Below are 21,624 nucleotides of genomic sequence, written 5' to 3' on the forward strand. Positions count from 1 at the left end.
CAGTTGGTGTGGTCTGAAGTGATTCTGTATTAGTTGGTGTTCCCTGAAGTGAGACTGTATCAGTTGGTGTGGTCTGAAGTGAGACTGTATCAGTTGGTGTGCCCTGAAGTGAGACTGTATCAGTTGGTGTGGTCTGAAGTGAGACTGTATCAAGGGGTGTGGTCTGAAGTGAGACTGTATCAGGGGGTGTGGTCTGAAGTGAGACTGTATCAAGGGGTGTGGTCTGAAGTGAGACTCTATCAGGGGGTGTGGTCTGAAGTGAGACTGTATCAGGGGGTGTGGTCTGAAGTGAGACTTTATCAGGGGGTGTGGTCTGAAGTGAGACTGTATCAGGTGGTGTAGTCTGAAGTGATACTGTATCAGGGGGTGTGGTCTGAAGTGATTCTGTATCAGTTGGTGTGCCCTGAAGTGAGACTGTATCAGTTGGTGTGGTCTGAAGTGAGACTGTATCAGTTGGTGTGCCCTGAAGTGAGACTGTATCAGTTGGTGTGGTGTGAAGTGAGACTGTATCAGGGGGTGTGGTCTGAAGTGAGACTGTATCAGGGGGTGTGGTCTGAAGTGAGACTGTATCAGTGGGTGTGGTCTGAAATGAGACTTTTTCAGGGGGTGTGTTCTGAAGTCAGACTCTATCAGGTGGTGTAGTCTGAAGTGATACTGTATCAGGGGGTGTGGTCTGAAGTGAGACTGTATCAGGGGGTGTATTCTGAAGTGATACTGTATCAGTTGGTGTGCCCTGAAGTGAGACTGTATCAGGTGGTGTGGTCTGCAGTGAGACTGTACCAGGTGGTGTGGTCTGAAGTGATTCTGTATTAGTTGGTGTGCCCTGAAGTGAGACTGTATCAGTTGGTGTGGTCTGAAGTGAGACTGTATCAGGGGGTGTGGTCTGAAGTGAGACTGTATCAGGGGGTGTGGTCTTAAGTAAGACTGTATCAGGGGGTGTGGTCTGAAGTGAGACTGTATCAGGGGGTGTGGTCTGAAGTGAGACTTTATCAGGGGGTGTGGTCTGAAGTGAGACTGTATCAGGTGGTGTACTCTGAAGTGATACTGTATCAGGGGGTGTGGTCTGAAGTGAGACTGTATCAGGGGGTGTAGTCTGAAGTGATACTGTATCAAGGGGTATGGTCTGACGTGATACTGTATCAAGGTGTGTGGTCTGAAGTGAGACTGTATCAGGGGGTGTGGTCTGAAGTGATACTGTATCAGGGGGTGTGGTCTGAAGTGATACTGTACCAGGGGGTGTGGTCTGAAGTGATACTGTATCAGGGGGTGTTGTCTGAAGTGATGTTGCATCAGGGGGTGTGGTCTGAAGTGATACTGTATCAAGGGGTGTGGTCTGAAATGATACTGTATCAGGGGGTGTGGTCTGAAGTGAGACTGTATCAGGGGGTGTGATCTGAAGTGAGACTGTATCAGGGGGTGTGGTCTGAAGTGAGACTGTATCAGGGGGTGTAGTCTGAAGTGAGACTGTATCAGGGGGTGTGGTCTGAAGTGAGACTGTATCAGGAGGTGTGGTCTGAAGTGATGTTGTATCAGGGGGTGTGGTCTGAAGTGAGACTGTATCAGGGGGTGTGGTCTGAAGTGAGACTGTATCAGGGGGTGTGGTCTGAAGTGATACTGTATCAGGGGGTGTGTCCTGAAGTGATACTGTATCAGGGGGTGTGTCCTGAAGTGATTCTGGATCAGTGGGTGTGGTCTGAAGTGATATGGTATCAGGGGGTCTGGTCTGAAGTGATACTGGATCAGGGGGTGTGGTCTGAAGTGATACTGTATCAGGGGGTGTGGTCTGAAGTGAGACTGTATCAGGGGGTGTGGTCTGTAGTGAGACTGTATCATGGGGTGTGGTCTGAAGTAAGACTGTATCAGGGGCTGTGGTCTGAAGTGAGACTGCATCAGGGGGTGTAGTCTGAAGTGATACTGTATCAAGGGGTATGGTCTGATGTGATACTGTATCAAGGGGTGTGGTCTGAAGTGAGACTGTATCAGGGGGTGTGGTCTGAAGTGATACTGTATCAGGGGGTGTGGTCTGAAGTGATACTGTATCAAGGGGTGTGGTCTGAAGTGAGACTGTATCAAGGGGTGTGTTCTGAAGTGAGACTATCAGCGGGTGTGGTCTGAAGTGATACTGTATCAGGGGGTGTGGTCTGAAGTGATACTGTATCAGGGGGTGTGGTCTGAAGTGATACTGTATCAGGGGGTGTTGTCTTAAGTGATGTTGTATCAGGTGGTGTGGTCTGAAGTGATACTGTATCAAGGGGTGTGGTCTGAAATGATACTGTATCCGGGGGTGTGGTCTGAAGTGAGACTGTATCAAGGGGTGTGGTCTGAAGTGAGACTGTATCAGGTGGTGTGGTCTGAAGTGATGTATCTGGGGGTGTGGTCTGAAGTGAGATTGTATCAGGGGGTGTGATCTGAAGTGAGACTGTATCAGGGGGTGTGGTCTGAAGTGAGACTGTATCAGGGGGTGTGGTCTGAAGTGAGACTGTATCAGGGGGTGTGGTCTGAAGTGATGTTGTATCAGGGGGTGTGGTCTGAAGTGAGACTGTATCAGGGGGTGTGTCCTGAAGTGATATTGTATCTGGGGGTGTGCCCTGAAGTGATTCTGGATCAGGGGGTGTGGTCTGAAGTGATACTGTATCAGGGGGTGTGGTCTGAAGTGAGACTGTATCAGGAGGTGTGGTCTGAAGTGATGTTGTATCAGGGGGTGTGGTCTGAAGTGAGACTGTATCAGGGGGTGTGGTCTGAAGTGAGACTGTATCAGGGGGTGTGGTCTGAAGTGATACTGTATCAGGGGGTGTGGTCTGAAGTGAGACTGTATCAGGGGGTGTGGTCTGAAGTGATACTGTATCAGGGGGTGTGTCCTGAAGTGATACTGTATCAGGGGGTGTGTCCTGAAGTGATTCTGGATCAGGGGGTGTGGTCTGAAGTGATACTGTATCAGGGGGTCTGGTCTGAAGTGATACTGGATCAGGGGGTGTGGTCTGAAGTGATACTGTATCAGGGGGTGTGGTCTGAAGTGAGACTGTATCAGGGGGTGTGGTCTGAAGTGAGACTGTATCAGGGGGTGTGGTCTGAAGTAAGACTGTATCAGGGGGTGTGGTCTGAAGTGAGACTGTATCAGGGGGTGTAGTCTGAAGTGATATTGTATCAAGGGGTATGGTCTGACGTGATACTGTATCAAGGGGTGTGGTCTGAAGTGAGACTGTATCAGGGGGTGTGGTCTGAAGTGATACTGTATCAGGGGGTGTGGTCTGAAGTGATACTGTATCAAGGGGTGTGGTCTGAAGTGAGACTGTATCAAGGGGTGTGGTCTGAAGTGAGACTGTATCAGGGGGTGTGGTCTGAAGTGATACTGTATCAGGGGGTGTGGTCTGAAGTGATACTGTATCAGGGGGTGTGGTCTGAAGTGATACTGTATCAGGGGGTGTGGTCTGAAGTGATACTGTATCAGGGGGTGTTGTCTGAAGTGATGTTGTATCAGGGGGTGTGGTCTGAAGTGATACTGTATCAAGGGGTGTGGTCTGAAATGATACTGTATCAGGGGGTGTGGTCTGAAGTGAGACTGTATCAAGGGGTGTGGTCTGAAGTGAGACTGTATCAGGTGGTGTGGTCTGAAGTGATGTTGTATCAGGGGTTGTGGTCTGAAGTGAGATTGTATCAGGGGGTGTGATCTGAAGTGAGACTGTATCAGGGGGTGTGGTCTGAAGTGAGACTGTATCAGGGGGTGTGGTCTGAAGTGAGACTGTATCAGGGGGTGTGGTCTGAAGTGATGTTGTATCATGGGGTGTGGTCTGAAGTGAGACTGTATCAGGGGGTGTGTCCTGAAGTGAGACTGTATCAGGGGGTGTGTCCTGAAGTGATTCTGGATCAGGGGGTGTGGTCTGAAGTGATACTGTATCAGGGGGTGTTGTCTGAAGTGATGTTGTATCAGGGGGTGTGGTCTGAAGTGATACTGTATCAAGGGGTGTGGTCTGAAATGATACTGTATCAGGGGGTGTGGTCTGAAGTGAGACTGTATCAAGGGGTGTGGTCTGAAGTGAGACTGTATCAGGTGGTGTGGTCTGAAGTGATGTTGTATCAGGGGGTGTGGTCTGAAGTGAGATTGTATCAGGGGGTGTGATCTGAAGTGAGACTGTATCAGGGGGTGTGGTCTGAAGTGAGACTGTATCAGGGGGTGTGGTCTGAAGTGAGACTGTATCAGGGGGTGTGGTCTGAAGTGATGTTGTATCAGGGGGTGTGGTCTGAAGTGAGACTGTATCAGGGGGTGTGTCCTGAAGTGATACTGTATCAGGGGGTGTGTCCTGAAGTGATTCTGGATCAGGGGGTGTGGTCTGAAGTGATACTGTATCAGGGGGTCTGGTCTGAAGTGATACTGGATCAGGGGGTGTGGTCTGAAGTGATACTGTATCAGGGGGTGTGGTCTGAAGTGATACTGTATCAGGCGGTGTGGTCTGAAGTGAGACTGTATTAGTTGGTGTTCCCTGAAGTGAGACTTTATCAGTTGGTGTGGTCTGAAGTGAGACTGTTGCAGTTGGTGTGGTCTGAAGTGATTCTGTATTAGTTGGTGTCCCCTGAAGTGAGACTGTATCAGTTGGTGTCGTCTGAAGTGAGACTGTATCAGTTGGTGTGCCCTGAAGTGAGACTGTATCAGTTGGTGTGGTCTGAAGTGAGACTGTATCATGGGGTGTGGTCTGAAGTGAGACTCTATCAGGGGGTGTAGTCTGAAGTGAGACTGTATCAGTTGGTGTGGTCTGAAGTGAGACTGTATCAGTTGGTGTGGTCTGAAGTGAGACTGTATCAGTTGGTGTGGTCTGAAGTGAGACTGTATCAGTTGGTGTGGTCTGAAGTGAGACTGTATCAGGGGGTGTGGTCTGAAGTGAGACTGTATCAGGGGGTGTGGTCTGAAGTGATTCTGTATTAGTTGGTGTTCCCTGAAGTGAGACTGTATCAGGTGGTGTGGTCTGAAGTGAGACTGTATCAGTTGGTGTGCCCTGAAGTGAGACTGTATCAGTTGGTGTGGTCTGAAGTGAGACTGTATCAGGGGGTGTGGTCTGAAGTGAGACTGTATCAGTTGGTGTTCCCTGAAGTGAGACTGTATCAGTTGGTGTGGTCTGAAGTGAGACTGTATCGGGGGGTGTGGTCTGAAGTGAGACTGTATCAGGGGGTGTGGTCTGAAGTGATACTTTATCAGGGGGTGTGGTCTGAAGTGAGACTGTATCAGTTGGTGTGCCCTGAAGTGAGACTGTATCAGTTGGTGTGCCCTGAAGTTAGACTGTATCAGGTGGTGTGGTCTGCAGTTTTTTTGTACCAGGTGAATGGCCTTGCAGTTGTTTTCACATTCACATTAGAAGCTGTCAGTCCTCTATTTATCAATTTCCATGCTCATGGAGAAATCATGGTCACATCCCTGTTTACTCTGTGATGCAGCATGTTAGAACATTCTTCAAAGTGGTATTGTTCAGGATTGTCACCATTGACAAAGTTAGTGAATAGCATTGGAGTAGATTGGCTCATTTTCCACATAAGCCCATCTCCCACTAGCCAATCAAGTACGGTATTTGGCATCAAACTCATGGTTACCTTCCTTTATTGTGCAGGTATCTAACATGTATAATTGTAACCTTCCCACGATCACAATCATACATGTGAACAGAATATGCTAACTCACTTAACTGGAAGAGAATGAAAAGAAACAAAAGAACACATAGAAATGTGTGTAAGGGGAATGCTCCATCACAACCTAAGAGGTGGGTATCTCTGTCTCACTAGTTGCAAGAGATAAAATCTCCAGTTGTGAATAGGAGAAGAAGAGCAGAAAGATGGAATAGAAGAGAAAGATACACACATTTCAAACTAAAAACTCATAAATGCCGATGAATAGCTCTGAAAAGGCTGACTCAGCCCAACAAATGCTAACAATTCAAATAACAGCTAACAACCCAAAAACATTTCTGGATATAGTCTTTGGCATAGGACCACTGCTTTAAGGCCCGGTGCCAGCTTTGTTTGGGGCAGCCCAATTTTACAAAGGCGACTTCAAACAGGTGTTATTTGCATATGCAAAGAGCCTAACGCTGGTTCCAGGTGTGGGCCCTGGATGCCTTTTCTTCTGCCTTTACCGATAAGGCGTGCAGCGCACTTGCGGCACAGAGTGAATACGTATGCCCTGCCTGTCATATTAGATGATTAGGCACCTGAAAAACGGGCGCCGCGCCATCGAATTTCTAGGCCAATAAATCTTCCCAGCTAGAAGAGCGTACTCTGTTAGGTAGGGTCAGAGAGATTAAAGGTCAGGTCAGCCGTTGGTGGCGGTCTTTCAGTACCTGACTTTGCTATGCTCTGGTTCTGTGCATTGTAATGTTAATCATACCACATTGAGATAACAACTTGTCTTTATCCATTCTCATATCTAGAATGGAAATGCTAATAGTGCAGTACAGAAATTCTGCTGAAAGCCTAGAGTGTTAATTTAAAATGACTATCATTATTTGATCTTGCAAATAGACTGTATTTAATGGCGAAAGGACAAAGAGAGGCTGGTTCATCAACGATAGCTACCTGAAATCCGTGTAATTGTCTGTGATATATTGAATCTATGCTTCAATGATTATAATTACAGCTGTTAGCTGTTGCAATTAGTTACCGCTTTAGCTCGAGCTCGCCATTGGTGCTGAAGTTTTGCTTTTGTAGCATTTTGGAGTCGTGGACGAAAGAATGCTTTGATTTTTATGAGGGCATCAGAAATCACAATGATTTGTGGACTCTGTAAATTATGGCTCACAATTAGTAATTTAATCTTTCCTCCGGTGTGAACTGGACAAAGAGAAAAGTGTTACTGTGAGGTTGCCGGATATGAATTTGGTTTTAACTGCAATCTCCAGATTGGTTCACTTCATCTGGTTGCTTCTAATCCAGTCTCTGTGAAGTGATGGTGAAATTAGCCATAGGAAATGGAAAGAGGAAAGGGATGGAAGAATTAACGATTTAAACATTGAATTCTCTTCTGATTCTAAAATACATACATCACTTTTTATAAAGCTGCACAGGTGGCATAAAAGACATAATGGCCCCAATGTTCCTCCCTCCTGTGCCCAGCTGGACAGGCGCAGTGCACCTAAATTTATTACGCTGGATCATTACCATGACCCAGTCACACCAAGATCAACAACAGCTTGCTTTCATACAGTGCCCTTAATGCAGTGAAATGTCCCAAGGCGCTTCACAGGAGTGTTATGAAACAAAATTTGACACTGAGCCACATAAGGAAATATTAGGACAGGTGGCCAAAAGCTTAGTCAAACAGCTAGCTTTTAAGGGGCGTCTTAAAGGAGCAGAGAGAGGCGGGGAGGTATAGGGACGGGATTTCAGAGCTTAGGGTCTGGCCAGCAGATGGCATGGCCACCAATGGTGGAGCGCTAAAAGTTGGGGATGCGCAAGAGGCCAGAATTGGAGAAGTGCAGAGATCTCGGAGGATTGTAGGGCTGGAGGAGGTGCTGGACCGAGAGCCAATGTAGGTCAGCGAGCACAGGAGTGATGGTACTCCTAGCAGGTCCTTGAAACACGGACAAGAGCACAGGTGTAGCTGCAGGCCTGAGGGACCTGTGGGTGTGGGATTGGTCACCAGCCTCAGGGCTGGAAAACAGCAGCCAGAAAACTTCCAGGCCTGAAGATCAGAGAAGGCTGACAGACAGTGTTAGCAGTGGAATCCCTTGGCTTGCTGACTGGCCCCCTCCAACCCTGTGATCTGAGAAGGTTTCAGACAAAACTCATTGGAGTTCAGAAGAATGAGAGGCGATCTTATTGAAACATATAAGATTGTGAAGGGGCTTGACCGGGTGGATGCGGTAAGGATGTTCCCAAGGATGGGTGAAACTAGAACTAGGGGGCATAATCTTAGAATAAGGGGCTGCTCTTTCAAAACTAAGATGAGGAGAAACTTCTTCACTCAGCGGGTAGTAGGTCTGTGGAATTTGCTGCCCCAGGAAGCTGTGGAAGCTACATCATTAAATAAATTTAAAACAGAAATAGACAGTTTCCTAGAAGTAAGGGGAATTAGGGGTTACAGGGAGCGGGCAGGAAATTGGACATGAATTTAGGTTTGAGGTTAGGATCAGATCAGCCATGATCTTATTGAATGGCGGAGCAGGCTCGAGGGGCCGATCGGCCTACTCCTGCTCCTATTTCTTATGTTCTTATGTAAAAGGCCTATTGCCAGCTACTTTGACCCCCCGAGAATAGGCATCCTTCCATTGCACACAGAGGGTAGTGAGGTGGGAAGATCGGAAAAGTGCTCTATGGGCTTATTTCTGTGGCTGGCCTGGGAGTGCAGTGCAGTTTCTCAGAGTGGTTGGAAGTGGGTAGTGGTGTCCCGCAGGGTTCTCTTCTTGGACCGCTTCAGTTCACTGTGTACATCAGTGATTTGGATATAAAGTAGAGAGGGTGGTGTCTAAATGCACAGATCTTAAAAGCTACCCCTCATGCATAAGGTCATACAAAAACTAATGGAATATTGGGTTTTATGGCAAAAATATAAAAGTTGAGGGGGGTGAAATCGGACAGTTTAGCGCCAATTCTTTAGGCACTGCGTGGCCAACTAAGCCTCAAAAATTGGGTATGAGATGCGTGCACACACTTCTTGGTAAAGGGTTTTGGGTGCGCGCCTAATGACCGCCGGGAGCATGCAGAGTAGGGAGATTATGACGCAAATCAGTGCGCAATGCTGATTTAAAGGGACCGCTGCTATTTTGGAGTTCCACACTCCATCCAATGCACTCCACTCCAACCTCGCACAGCTGACCATGACTTAAAGGACATGAAGGCCCCCCCCCGCCCCCCCAACCAGTACTTTTTAAAGGGATCATGCAAGAGTTACAGGTTAGTTGATGGATTATTTCTTCTGGTTGCTAATGCATTTGTAAGTTTTTTGGAGGTTTCCTATACTTGGATAAAGTTTCATTACTCTACAGGGAGTGGGCTGGCTGGCTGGCTGGCTGACAGGCAACAGCAAGGGCACTGGAGGAGTGGCAGGGTGGGAGCAGGAATGCTGTCATCCTGAGAGAGGACAGTGGGTTCGTGTTCCATGGAGCCAGTGCCACTTGCTGCCTCCTGTTATGCGTTACCTTCTCCTGCAAGAAAGAGGGAAGTGTGTCAGTGAGTGTCCTGCAAGATATTTGGGTGATGTGACTGTCGTGGGTGAATAGCTACCAGTGTGTATGAACTGTGAGTTGTGCATGTGAGGCTTGCAACAGTGCTAAGTGTGTGAGGGTGAGATAAAGTGTATGGTTTGAACGGTTGAGTAAATTGAAAGAGATTGTTGGTAGGTGGGTGATGGGAGTGTAGTGAATTGAGCAGTGAATGAGGCTAGTGGTGCAGTTGATAAGATATGCCACTTGAAACTTGAACTAACTCACCGTGACAACTTGTATTAAATCATTGAACTTCTTCCTGCACTGCATCTATGTCCGTGCTGCTATGCTCCTGGCATTTACCTCCTCTGCTACTTCCTCCCACTGTCTCTTCAGCATATGTCTGGAGGGTCTCCTGCCCCTCTGCAGATACAGGATGCCCCTCCTTCTCTCCATCTCTTGCACCAAGGCCTACAGAGCATCATCGGAGAATCTTGGTGCATGCTCTCTCCCAGGCGCAGCCATTCTTCAAAATTTCACAGCACAGATTCAGTTTTGAAACAACTCCCACCATTTCTTGCAGCCACAATGCACCTCCCCTTTAAGAGGTGCAGGCTGCCTTTAAGAAGCGAGCCACTCGCGATATCGAGGCCCCCTGCTGATGCATGCAGCCAATCAACAGCGTAGGTAGCGCTGGCTGCACGCAGCAATCATTTAAAACAGCAGGCAGCACGAATGTAACATACTGCCTGCATTGCAACAACTGGGCGTGGGTTAATTGTGTATCGCGATCCCCACGCCCATTTTCAGGGGTTATCCAATTTAACACCCCGAGATGTAATAGTGAATCTATATGAAATCTTAGACCACATTTAGAGTACTACGTGTGGTTTTGGGTTCCGCATTATAGGAGGGATGTTGAGGCAATAGAGAGGGTACAGCACGGATTCACTAACAATGCTGCCTGATATGAGGAAAAGCACATATGAAGAAGGACTCAAAATTGGGGCTATTTTCATTGGAACAGAGGAGATTCTGGCGTGATTTGACAGAGTTGTTTAAAGTTATGAAGAGATGGAACAGAGTAGATAGAAACAAACTGTTTCCAGTCATTGAGGGATCTAGACCAAGGGGACATAGATATAAGATTAAATGTAAGAGATTTAGGCCAGAGGACAGAAGAAACCTTTTTACCCAGAGGATTGTGAGGCTGTGGAATGCACTACCAAAGTTAACAATTGAAGCAGAGACCATATCAGCATTTAAGAATAGGTTAGATAGGTGATTGAAGGAAAGGGGAATAAAGGGATTTGGGAATAGGGCAGGCACATGGGATTAAGACTACTGCTCATGTGGAGGATAAGTACCAATACAGACGGCCTCTTTATATGTTGTAATTTCTATTTAATTCTATGCAACCTGGCAGTCCTTTGTAAAATGGACCCATGACCATCTCAACCTAGTTCTTATTGGTGTGAGCTCATAAGGCAAAACTGACTCTAATTTGGAATGATTAACAACAACTTACATTTATATAGTACATTTGATGAACAAAAATATTCCGAGATGCTAAATCCTGCTCAAAGAGGATGACTTTTGTAGGAAACAGAAATGCAGTAGGGGGAGCTTTTCTGAAGTTGGATTTAAGGCATTTTGGTAGGGAACCAGTAACTTTTCTTTGCATCTAAACCATGGTATACATTAGATGAGCACACTTCCTGCGAATGGAAACATTCCATAGTGATAACACCCCTTACCTTCATAAACTCAGAAATACATAAAAGGCTATGAAAAATTGATTATCATCCACATATTCTTCCATTATGCCCTCAGAACCAGCTAATTAATGTATCGCAGCCTTCACCTTCATTTGGGGGGATACTCATAGCGGACTGGACATTGATTAGCTGAGTTGCCCTTTTGCACATTCATAAGGATTGGTGGTTTGTACATTCCAATGATAAGGTAAAACATTGATTACGTAATTGTAAACTGCTGGATTTTGTATCATCTTACATATCATAAACTGTAGGTACTATGACTTAAGAATTGGTATCAGAACATTTTTATTATGGCTGGTCTCCCTCAATAAAAATGATTCAATGAGGCTTACAACATTGCTGGGATAGAGGAAGTGAAAATTCTTGATAAATTATCTAATTTCGAGACTCATTAGTGCGATTTGCTTGGAATGATTCAAAAGTAAAACCCCACTCTCAATTATCGATGTCAAAAAATTTACATCGTGACAAGTAGCAGATCCTATATAAAACAATGATCAAAGGTCTATGATCCTGCAGAGGTAATTTAAATTTTAGCAACAAATTTATGAGGCTTCACCTTTCCCCACCTTTTTCAATGGACTAGATTATATGATGGATCAGAGGTCAGTCTTTTCTATGTTTAACTCATGACATCTTTCAAAGGAACAGTAGATGTAAAACCTGGGAGTAAAATATAACTTTTGTGCATAATATTTAACCCTTAAAACACAATGGATGAGTTTACTCATTGGTGGCACAATTTTCATGTCAGACTTTGATGTAATCACGGTTCGGAATTTCCTTGGAGCTGTTCCCACTCCTCTGCCGTAACTTTGCTGAAAGTGTGGCGGTAACCTTGTTTACTGCTGTCCTCTAGGATAAGTGCCCTGAAGTGCCAAACAGGGCAGTCCTCTTCACACCTTCCCCACTCAGCTGCACATCCATTTTTCTAACTCTAACAGTGGGCCAGGTGCTCTACCTAGCTGTTACCTGCCCATAGAAACTGTTTAAGATTCCACGATGGGTTTTCTTTTACTTCATTTATTCCCAAAACTTCTCTGTATTATCAATAAAAAGCAGAATCGGGGCTGCATCAATGTGATAAAAATATTAGTGCTGAAAATCCAAGGTCATTTCAAGTCAATGGAAATAAAAATGGGGAGAGATGTAATACGGGCTGCCGACTCACTATCACCGGTTTTACACAATCGCACAAAGTCAAGATCTACCCCTCCTAGTGGGGAGCCAGGCTCGAAGGGAATCCCGCTCAGATATAGGACTATAACATGATAGTGCTGAATCTTCCAGCTGTGCTCCCTTTGAGTGCAGTTCCTCACGGAGAGCGCTGATCTTTGAAGAATTTAGCCCATAATTTCTGCAGGGCTTCTGTGATTGCAGATTAACTGATGAATATGGTTAACCTTATGTTCTATTTGGCAATCCACTGTAAAGTGTGTTTTAGAATTAGCATCATTGTCATGAGATAAGAGGTGAGGTAAGACTTGATTCCGAGACCATTAATTGGTTGTTTACTGTGATATGTGACTACTCAGATTCTGATATTTCCTCAAAGAAAATGCTTCTACATCAAAAGAAAATATATCCTCAAAATCCAGGAACCCCCTTGGGGGTCTTCAGTCTTCTGCTCACCTTTTGTGTAGATGAAGAAAAGGAACTCCATAAAAATAACTATTATGTCTGTACCATCATAAACAACATATCTAAGAAGATTTTGAAAGGAACTGTAAGATTACAGATGTAGTCTATGTTTTTTCAATAATCAACCAAGTTTGTGCAAAGTGTAAATTTGATTATTGTACCATTATTACTTTGATGACATTTCTGCTTCTGCATATTATTTTATTTGTAAATAAACTTGGACATGGTCTTCTGTGCTTAAATGTAGAAATTGTGGGCCAAATTAGTGAATTAGTCGCTGTGTGATTAATTTCACTCCTTGACGAGAGATTTAAAATTTAAAGTTCTTCTACCAGTGCCTTCAGCAACACTGGATTGCTGCAAGATGGTGACATTACTAAACTCAAGTGTTGCTATGGCGGTAATGATGGAAAATGTGATGTATGAAGTCACTCTTCTATTACCGCCTGCTTTGAATACGCTTACCCTCAAGCAGAATATCTTGGAAGTGGTGGGAATTGGTGGGGAGCCAATGGATTTTCCACTCCCAACAGCCTAATTAATGTCACTGAAGTGGTGTAATTAAAGCTGAAAATTTGCCTCTCTATGTTTTGGCAAACCTGAATGAGGGTTAATTGAGCTGTACTAAAAGGGGATGTTACTCTAATACAATAAGCTTTGATTGAACATTGATGATTAAAGGTCAGTATTCTTTTTGTTTTCCAGAGTATAAAAGTCAGCTGGCTGCCACCACCATCCAATATGCAGAATGGCTTCATTACTGGATACAAAATCAGGCACAAGAAGATTGGCCGTAGGGGTGACATGGAGACTCTGGAGCCCAACAATCTCTGGTACCTCTTTACAGGTGAGATTCAGTCTGTTCAAAGCATTGACCGTTTTTATTGACACTGCGAGTATCCTGCCCTGTACAAAGTCCTGCTCGCCCATAACCACCCTCCTTACTGACCTACTGTGGCTCCCCATCCCCCTGCGCCTGAAGTTTAAAATCTGATTTTAAATCACTCCAGTCCAGCCGTATATCCCCCTGAACAAGGGGCTGAATGGCCTACTCCTGTTCCTATGTTCCTAACATTCTGTACCTCTGTACCTGACCTCAAAGATGCCCATCCCTTCCCCTCACCCCAACATTGGCAGCAAAGCCTTCAGCTTCCTGGGTCTGATGCTCTGTAATTCTCTCTCTAAAACCCATTACCTCTCCAATTCTTTCTCCTCCTTTAAACACCTCTTGAACCAGTCTTTTAGTTCACCTCTCTTTTCTTGGCTCAATATCCATTTTATACACACCAGTCTGTGAAACGCCTTGCCCAATGTTTTTTAACATTAAGGGCACTATTTAAATGCAAGTTGTTGTTGATACGTATGCTACGTTCTTGGGTCTTGTAGTATGCCCAGGGAACAATCAGAGAGCAGTGTACAGTTTATTCCAGCTATTAGTTTTATCATGCAATCTCATGTCATCCTCTTTATCTTTGGAAGATAGCAGAATAACACTACACGAGACTCTGAATTAGGCTTCAACCACCAAACAAATTTACTAAACAATAATAGAACAAACATAGTGGAAACAGAAGATCGGGCCCGATATTAGCACCCGCTATCAGGTGCGTTCCTGGCGGGGGGGGCTCCGAAAATCGGGGAATCCCAGAGCGGGTCGGGAGCCCAGCTCCAACCCGCCCACTTCTGGGTTCCCCACAGACGCGCTGGCGTGCGCACGCAGCACCCGCATATGGGACTCCCGCAGGCAATTAAAGCCAGCGGAGTGCCACTTGACAGTATTTATTGTGGTATTTCAGGTCGTTAACAGACCTGATTAAGGGAATATTTCAGGAGGGGTGGACAACTGGGACTGTTTCCCGTACTGGGGGAAACACCATCTTCTTACCTGTCGCTGTCAAAGTCACCACTGCCCTCAACAACTTCTCCTCCGCATCCTTCCAGGGTGCCACCGGGGACATCGCCGACGTCTCTCAGTCGTCTGCACAAAAGAGCCCTGCAAATACATCTACACCCACTCTGCAGTGACACAATGGGTGGCATCAGGTGTGGGCCTTCATTGTGATCCTCAGGAAAGGGCATTATTGCATAAACCAGACAAGATTCGCAAAGATGTGGCAGTAGTGGTGCCAATATAATATGTAATGTGAGTTGATCAGAAATTAAATATTAGTAAAAATCATGGCAAACCCTCAAACACCCTTGTGCATCCCCTTCATGCTCACGACACGTTTGCCTCACGCTGCCTACTGCACATATGTGATGCATGCCCTGTGGCTGCAGCACAGGTAGTGGCAGGTTGAGTGAGGCTGACCGTGAAAGAGATGCATGAGAGGGTGAGTATGAGATAGAGCCATGAGATTGTATGAGGATTGGGTTGAGTGGTAGTGGCGGGATGAGTACTGGCGAGGTGAGTAAGTGCAGGTAAGATGAGGATGAGCTTTGAGTGGGTGTGAGGGGTGATGTGACAGAGTAGTGTTGGCAGTGCAGAGGAGATGTGGGGTGGGGGCAGTGATGTGGCAGACGGAGTGTAGGGGAATGAGTAAGTGTACTCACTTTGGCTGACCTACTTAGGTCATTGCAGCGCCTCCTGCACTGTATGCAGGTGGGCGATATGTTGGTGGTGCAGGTGACCTCCTCTGCCACCTCGAGCCAGGCCTTCTTGGTGGCAGAGGCAGGCCACTTCCTCCCGCCCACCGGGGGGAAAATCTCGGTCCTCCCTCCTCCTCCTCACCCCATCCAATAAGAGCTGGAGTGAGGCATCATTAACCAGGGAGCAGCCTTCCCCCTGGGCTGCTCCATGCTGTAATTTTTCCTATTTCTTGCAGCATCTGTCAGTGGAGGACTGCCCCTTTAAATAGAGCTCCTCCAGCTGACAGACCTTACTGCGCATGCGCAGCCCGCTCGACGCGCAGCTCAGCAGCGGGGAACCCGGAAGACCAGGTAAGTGGATCCAATTGGGCTGCGATCGCGCGCGGGGCAGACTGATTTCACCGACCGTTACCCACGCGCCCAATAGCCCCCCTGCCGTGAACCCGCAGCCCTGCTAATATCGAGCCCATTTGTTACACTAGCAACTTGAGCACAAAATCGAGGCTGACACTCCAGTGCAGTACTGAGGGAGTGCAAGTCTTTCTTTTTATTAATCTTAGCTAGCTCCTCGAGTAGTAGAAAATAATAATTAGTCCATGACTGCTGCACTAAACTACATTATAAGTAATATTCTTATGTAGCAGTTCTTTTTTGTTTACATCTACGGAAACTATCTGACCTGACTGTCTCGCTTTAAAGGCTCCAAACAGAGTTACCATTTGAACAAGACAGACTGATAAATATCTTCAAAAACGTGACTGGGACCAAGCAGATTTAAATAACTGCTTATTTAATTTTCAAAAAAGCTGCCAATCAAACACGTTTTTGAAAAATCCCACGAGACATAAGAACATAAGAACATAAGAAATTGGAGCAGGAGTAGGCCAATCGGCCCCTCGAGCCTGCTCCGCCATTCAATAAGATCATGGCTGATCTGATCCCAACCACAAATCTAAAGAACACAAGAAGTCGGAGCAGGACCCGGCCACATAGCCCCTGGGCCCTCTCCGCCACCCACAGAGCATTGATCGATCCGAACTCAGCTTCATGTCCAATTTCCTGCCCGCTCCCCATAACCCCTAATTCCCTTTACTTCTAGGAAACTGTCTATTTCTGTTTTAAATTTATCTAATGATGTAGCTTCCACAGCTTCCTGGGGCAGCAAATTCCACAGACCTACCACCCTCTGAGTGAAGAAGTTTCTCCTCATCTCAGTTTTGAAAGAACAGCCCCTTATTCTAAGATTATGCCCCCTAGTTCTAGTTTCACCCATCTTTGGGAACATCCTTACTGCATCCACCCGATCAAGACCCTTCACAATCTTATATGTTTCAATAAGATCGCCTCTCATTCTTCTGAACTCCAATGAGTAGAGTCCCAATCTACTCAACCTCTCCTCATATGTCCGCCCCCTCATCCCCGGGATTAACCGAGTGAACCTTCTTTGTACTGCCTCGAGAGCAAGTATGTCTTTTCTTAAGTATGGAGACCAAAACTGTATGCAGTATTCCAGGTGCGGTCTCACCAATACCTTATATAACTGCAGCAATACCTCCTTGTTTTTATATTCTATCCCCCTAGCAATAAAAGCCAACATTCCGTTGGCTTTCTTGATCACCTGCTGCACCTGCATACCAACTTTTTGATTTTCTTGCACTAGGACCCCCAGATCCCTTTGTACTGCAGTACTTTCCAGTCTCTCGCCATTAAGAAAATAACTTGCTATCTGATTTTTCCTGCCAAAGTGCATAACCTCACATTTTCCAATATTATATTGCATCTGCCAAATCTCCGCCCACTCACCCAGCCTGTCTATATCCCCTTGCAGGTTTTTTATGTCCTCCTTACTCTCTACTTTCCCTCCCATCTTTGTATCATCTGCAAATTTTGATATGTTGCACTCGGTCCCCTCCTCCAAATCGTTAATATAGATTGTAAAGAGTTGGGGACCCAGCACCGACCCCTGTGGAACACCACTGGTTACTGGTTGCCAGTCCGAAAATGAACCATTTATCCCAACTCTCTGCTTCCTGTTCGATAACCAATCCTCCACCCATGCCAGAATATTACCCCCAATCCCGTGATTTTTTATCTTAAGTAATAATCTTTTATGTGGCACCTTGTCGAATGCCTTCTGGAAGTCTAAATACACTATGTCCACTGGTTCCCCTTTATCCACCCTATACGTTATATCCTCGAAGAACTCAAGCAAATTTGTCAGACATGACTTCCCCTTCATAAAGCCATGCTGACTTTGTCCTATTAAATTATGCTTATCTAAATGTTCCGTTACTGTCTCCTTAATAATAGACTCCAAAATTTTACCCACCACAGATGTTAAGCTAACTGGCCTATAATTTCCAGCCTTCTGCCTACTACCCTTTTTAAATAACGGTGTTACATTAGCAGTTTTCCAATCTGCCGGGACCTCTCCTGAGTCCAGGGAATTTTGGAAAACTATCACCAAAGCATCCACAATCCCTACTGCCACTTCCCTCAAGACCCTAGGATGGAAGCCATCAGGTCCAGGGGATTTATCCGCCTTGAGTCCCATTATTTTACTGAGTACCATCTCCTGAGTGATTTTAATCGTATTTAGCTCCTCCCCCCCGAGAGTCCCCTGTTTGTCCAGTGTTGGGATATTCTTAGTGTCCTCTACTGTAAAGATTGAATTCAAAGGTTTCGTCCCTCCCACAGCACCGCTCCCAGACAAACTGACTAATTCTGTCACGGTTGTATCAAGTTTAGATGGGACATGACTTTTAACCTTTTATACAAACATACGAAAATGACGGGCAGCAAAAGACCATCTGGTCTATCAAGCCTGACCCACACAGTCGATGCGTGAAGCATTATGACTAGACATGCCCCTACCCACCACTAGCTGCATCATGATAGAATTAAAGAAGCCATTACCATGCAAATTATAGACGAAAATGGTTAATTTTTGTCACAATGCTCTCCAGCACACATTAACTCTGCACTGGAATTGCTAAAGATGAAAATTTACCGTATGGTGGTGTCAAAAACATCTGACCCTTGAGTTGACTGAGAGCATATTTAGTGATTGAACTGTAGCTGCCCACTGTCTGACGATGAGGGGTTGCAAACATCTTTGTACATGTACAGTATGCAATGCCAGTACTCACTGTGCCAGCCATTGCATAGACATTGAGCAGCTGTGATTGCCTTATGACAGCTCTTTACAGCAGTGGTAAAACCTTTCCTGTTATGTACCTGCAGTGGTGCAATATTCTGAACATTAACTGTCCAACAGAGTATAGAGTGACAAGTGGCATTTAACTGCATTACTATCCATGAGTTTTAATAGTTAATGATCATGTTATTAAGCTGGGAATTGCTATCACTAATTTATCTAAAGACAGTGACACAGCAAAGCAGAATATGGCCTTTGTCTGTGATGTTCCACATTCTGAAAATCATTGTCATACACGTCACATCCACATCAAAGGACGACATCAACTGAGTGTAAAATATGAATTGACACTAATAGACTCATTATATGCATACAATGTGTGCTTGTCTTAGAGATTTGGGAGCTTCGTTTTATTCACACTGTTTGTACAAGGATGCGTAACATTTGTATTTAGGGATGTACACTGTTTGCACAAGTATACTACTTATGCAGAGTAGGGTACATGGCATCTTCACTGCATATGTACATCATTTGCACAGGAGATATTCACAATACTATGTTCAGTGCTTCTCTGAACTTTCCTCTCTATTTTCTTCTAAGTTCTAATTATACTATCCTAAACACACTTGCTCCTCCTCTTCCTTTAGTTCTCGAAGTGTTGAGATCAAATTGTCTCCTACAGGATCTCAGAACTGGAAATCTTTATTCCCTCAGTCCTTTCTTCTTCGTACTGTCTATAGGCTTTTAAAACCCAAACATAATGTTACCTTACCACAAATTTTTGATTTGCCTTATCTTCTCTCCTACACTTTTCAATCTTAGTGTTGTCCTCCACTTTGGGCATTGGATCCTCAATAAAAACGTATAATTTGGACATGCAGTATAACGTATAACATGCAGTATCTTTCTGAGATGATAGAAAATAAATATTGATTACCTCCTTCATGAATATAATTTGTCCTCATCTCAAATATGTCTCTTTTGTTTAGTGGTTATGCAACTTGCTGACAAAAAAATATGGATACAGCAGATAGGGAAGCACAGCAATCATTTGCACCCAGCAAGATCCCGTAAACAGCTTTGAGATGAATGGCCAGTTAATTTGGTTTTGGTAGTGTTGGTGGAAGAACCCTCCCTGCTCTTCTTTCTCAATAGTGCTATGGCATCTTTAACATCCACCTTGACCAGCAGAATAGAGATATGGGACCTTCGTTTTACATTGCACTCAAAGTATATTATCTCATTTTGGCTTGATCGATGACTGTTTAAATCCAGTTACCACACATAAGGACAGACAAACTAGAGGTGGCAGTACAGTAATATACAGTCAGGAGGGAGTGGCCCTGGGAGTCCTCAACATTGACTCCAGACCCCATGAAATCTTACGGCAGCAGGTCAAACATGGGCAAGGAAACCTCCTGCTGATCACCACCTACCGCCCTCCCTCAGCTGATGAATCAGTCCTCCTCCATGTTGAGCACCACTTGGAAGAAGCACTGAGGGTAGCAAGGGCACAGAATGTACTCTGGGTGGGGGATTTCAATGTCCATCACCAAGAGTGGCTCGGTAGCACCGCTACTGACCGAGCTGGCCGTGTCCTGAAGGACATAACTGCCAGACTGGGCCTGCAGCAGGTGCTGAGCGAACCAACACAAGGGAAAAACCTACTTGTCCTCGTCCTCACCAATCTACCTGTTGCAGAGGCATCTGTCCATGACAGTATTGGTAGGACTGACCACCGCACAGTCCTCGTGGATATGAAGTCCCATCTTCGCACTGAGAACACCATCCAATGTGGTGTGTGGCACTATCACCGTGCTAAATGGGATAGATTCAGAACAGATCTAGCAACTCAAAACTGGGCATCCATGAGGTGCTGTGGGCCATCAGCAGCAGCAGCAGAATTGTATTCCAGCACAATCTGTAACCTCATGGCCCGGCATATTCCTCACTCTACCATTACCAACAAGTCAGGCGATCAACCCAGGTTCAACAAGGAGTGTGAAGAGCATGCCAGGAGCAGCACCAGGCGTACCTAAAAATGTGGTGCCAACTTGGTGACATGCATGCTAAACAGCGGAAGCAACATGCTATAGACAGAGCTAAGCGATTCCACAACCAACGGATCAGATCAAAGCTCTGCAGTCCTGCCACATCCAGTCGTGAATGGTGGTGGACAATTAAACAACTAACGGGAGGAGGAGGCTCTGTAAACATCCACATCCTCAATGATGGTGGAGTCCAGCATGTGAGTGCAAAAGACAAGGCTGAAGCGTTTGGAACCATCTTCAGCCAGAAGTGTCGAGTGGATGATCCATCTCGGGCACCTCCCGATATCCCCACCATCACAGAAGCCAGTCTTCAGCCAATTCGATTCACTCCACGTGATATCAAGAAACGGCTGAGTGCACTGGTTACAACAAAGGCTATTGGCCCCGACAACATCCCGGCTGTAGTGCTGAAGACTTGTGCTCCAGAACTAGCTGCGCCTCTACCCAAACTGTTCCAGGATAGCTACAACACTGGCATCTACCCGACCATTTGGAAAATTGCCCAGGTATATCCTGTCCACAAAAAGCAGGACAAATCCAATCCGGCCAATTACCGCCCCATCAGTCTACTCTCAATCATCAGCAAAGTGATGGAAGGTGTTGTTGACAGTGCTATCAAGCAGCACTTACTCAGCAATAACCTGCTCGCCGATGCTCAGTTTGGGTTCCGCCAGGACCACTCGGCTCCAGAACTCATTACAGCCTTGGTCCAAACATGGACAAAAGAGCTGAATTCCAGAGGTGAAGTGAGAGTGACTGCCCTTGACATTAAGGCAGCATTTGACCGAGTGTGGCACCAAGGATCCCCAGTAAAATTGAAGTCAATGGGAATCGGGGGGAAAATTCTCCAGTGGCTGGAATCGTACCTAGCACAAAGGAAGATGGTAGTGGTTGTTGGAGGCCAATCATCTCAGCCCCAGGACATTTCAGCAGAAGTTCCTCACGGCAGTGTCCTAGGCCCAACCATCTTCAGCTGCTTCATCAATGACCTTCCCTCCATCATAAGGTCAGAAATGGGGATGTTCGCTGATGATTGCACAGTGTTCAGTTCCATTCGCAACCCCTCAGATAATGAAGCAGTCCAAGCCCGCATGCAGCAAGACCTGGACAACATCCAGGCTTGGGCTGATAAGTGGCAAGTAACATTCGCGCCAGACAAGTGCCAGGCAATGACCATCTCCAACAAGAGAGAGTCTAACCACCTCCCCTTGACATTCAACGGCATTACCATCGCCGAATCCCCCACCATCAACATCCTGGGGGTCACCATTGACCAGAAACTT

The 21,624-nt window shown here is 45.8% G+C and overlaps 1 protein-coding gene across 1 annotated transcript in view; it reads left to right on the forward strand.

Moving 5' to 3' along the window:
• The window catches only part of dcc (DCC netrin 1 receptor), a gene marked incomplete at its 5' end in the record, with an annotated part of 787,692 nt that overhangs the window by 614,169 nt on the left and 151,899 nt on the right, over nt 1–21,624 (forward strand). Inside the window, one exon of the mRNA XM_067983624.1 lies at nt 13,250–13,391. Within this exon, the coding sequence (XP_067839725.1) occupies nt 13,250–13,391 (142 nt within the window). The remainder of the gene's footprint in view (nt 1–13,249; nt 13,392–21,624) is intronic.

The sequence above is a fragment of the Heptranchias perlo genome, chromosome 1 (assembly GCF_035084215.1).
Source record: "Heptranchias perlo isolate sHepPer1 chromosome 1, sHepPer1.hap1, whole genome shotgun sequence".
In the NCBI taxonomy this organism is placed as follows: Eukaryota; Metazoa; Chordata; class Chondrichthyes; order Hexanchiformes; family Hexanchidae; genus Heptranchias; species Heptranchias perlo.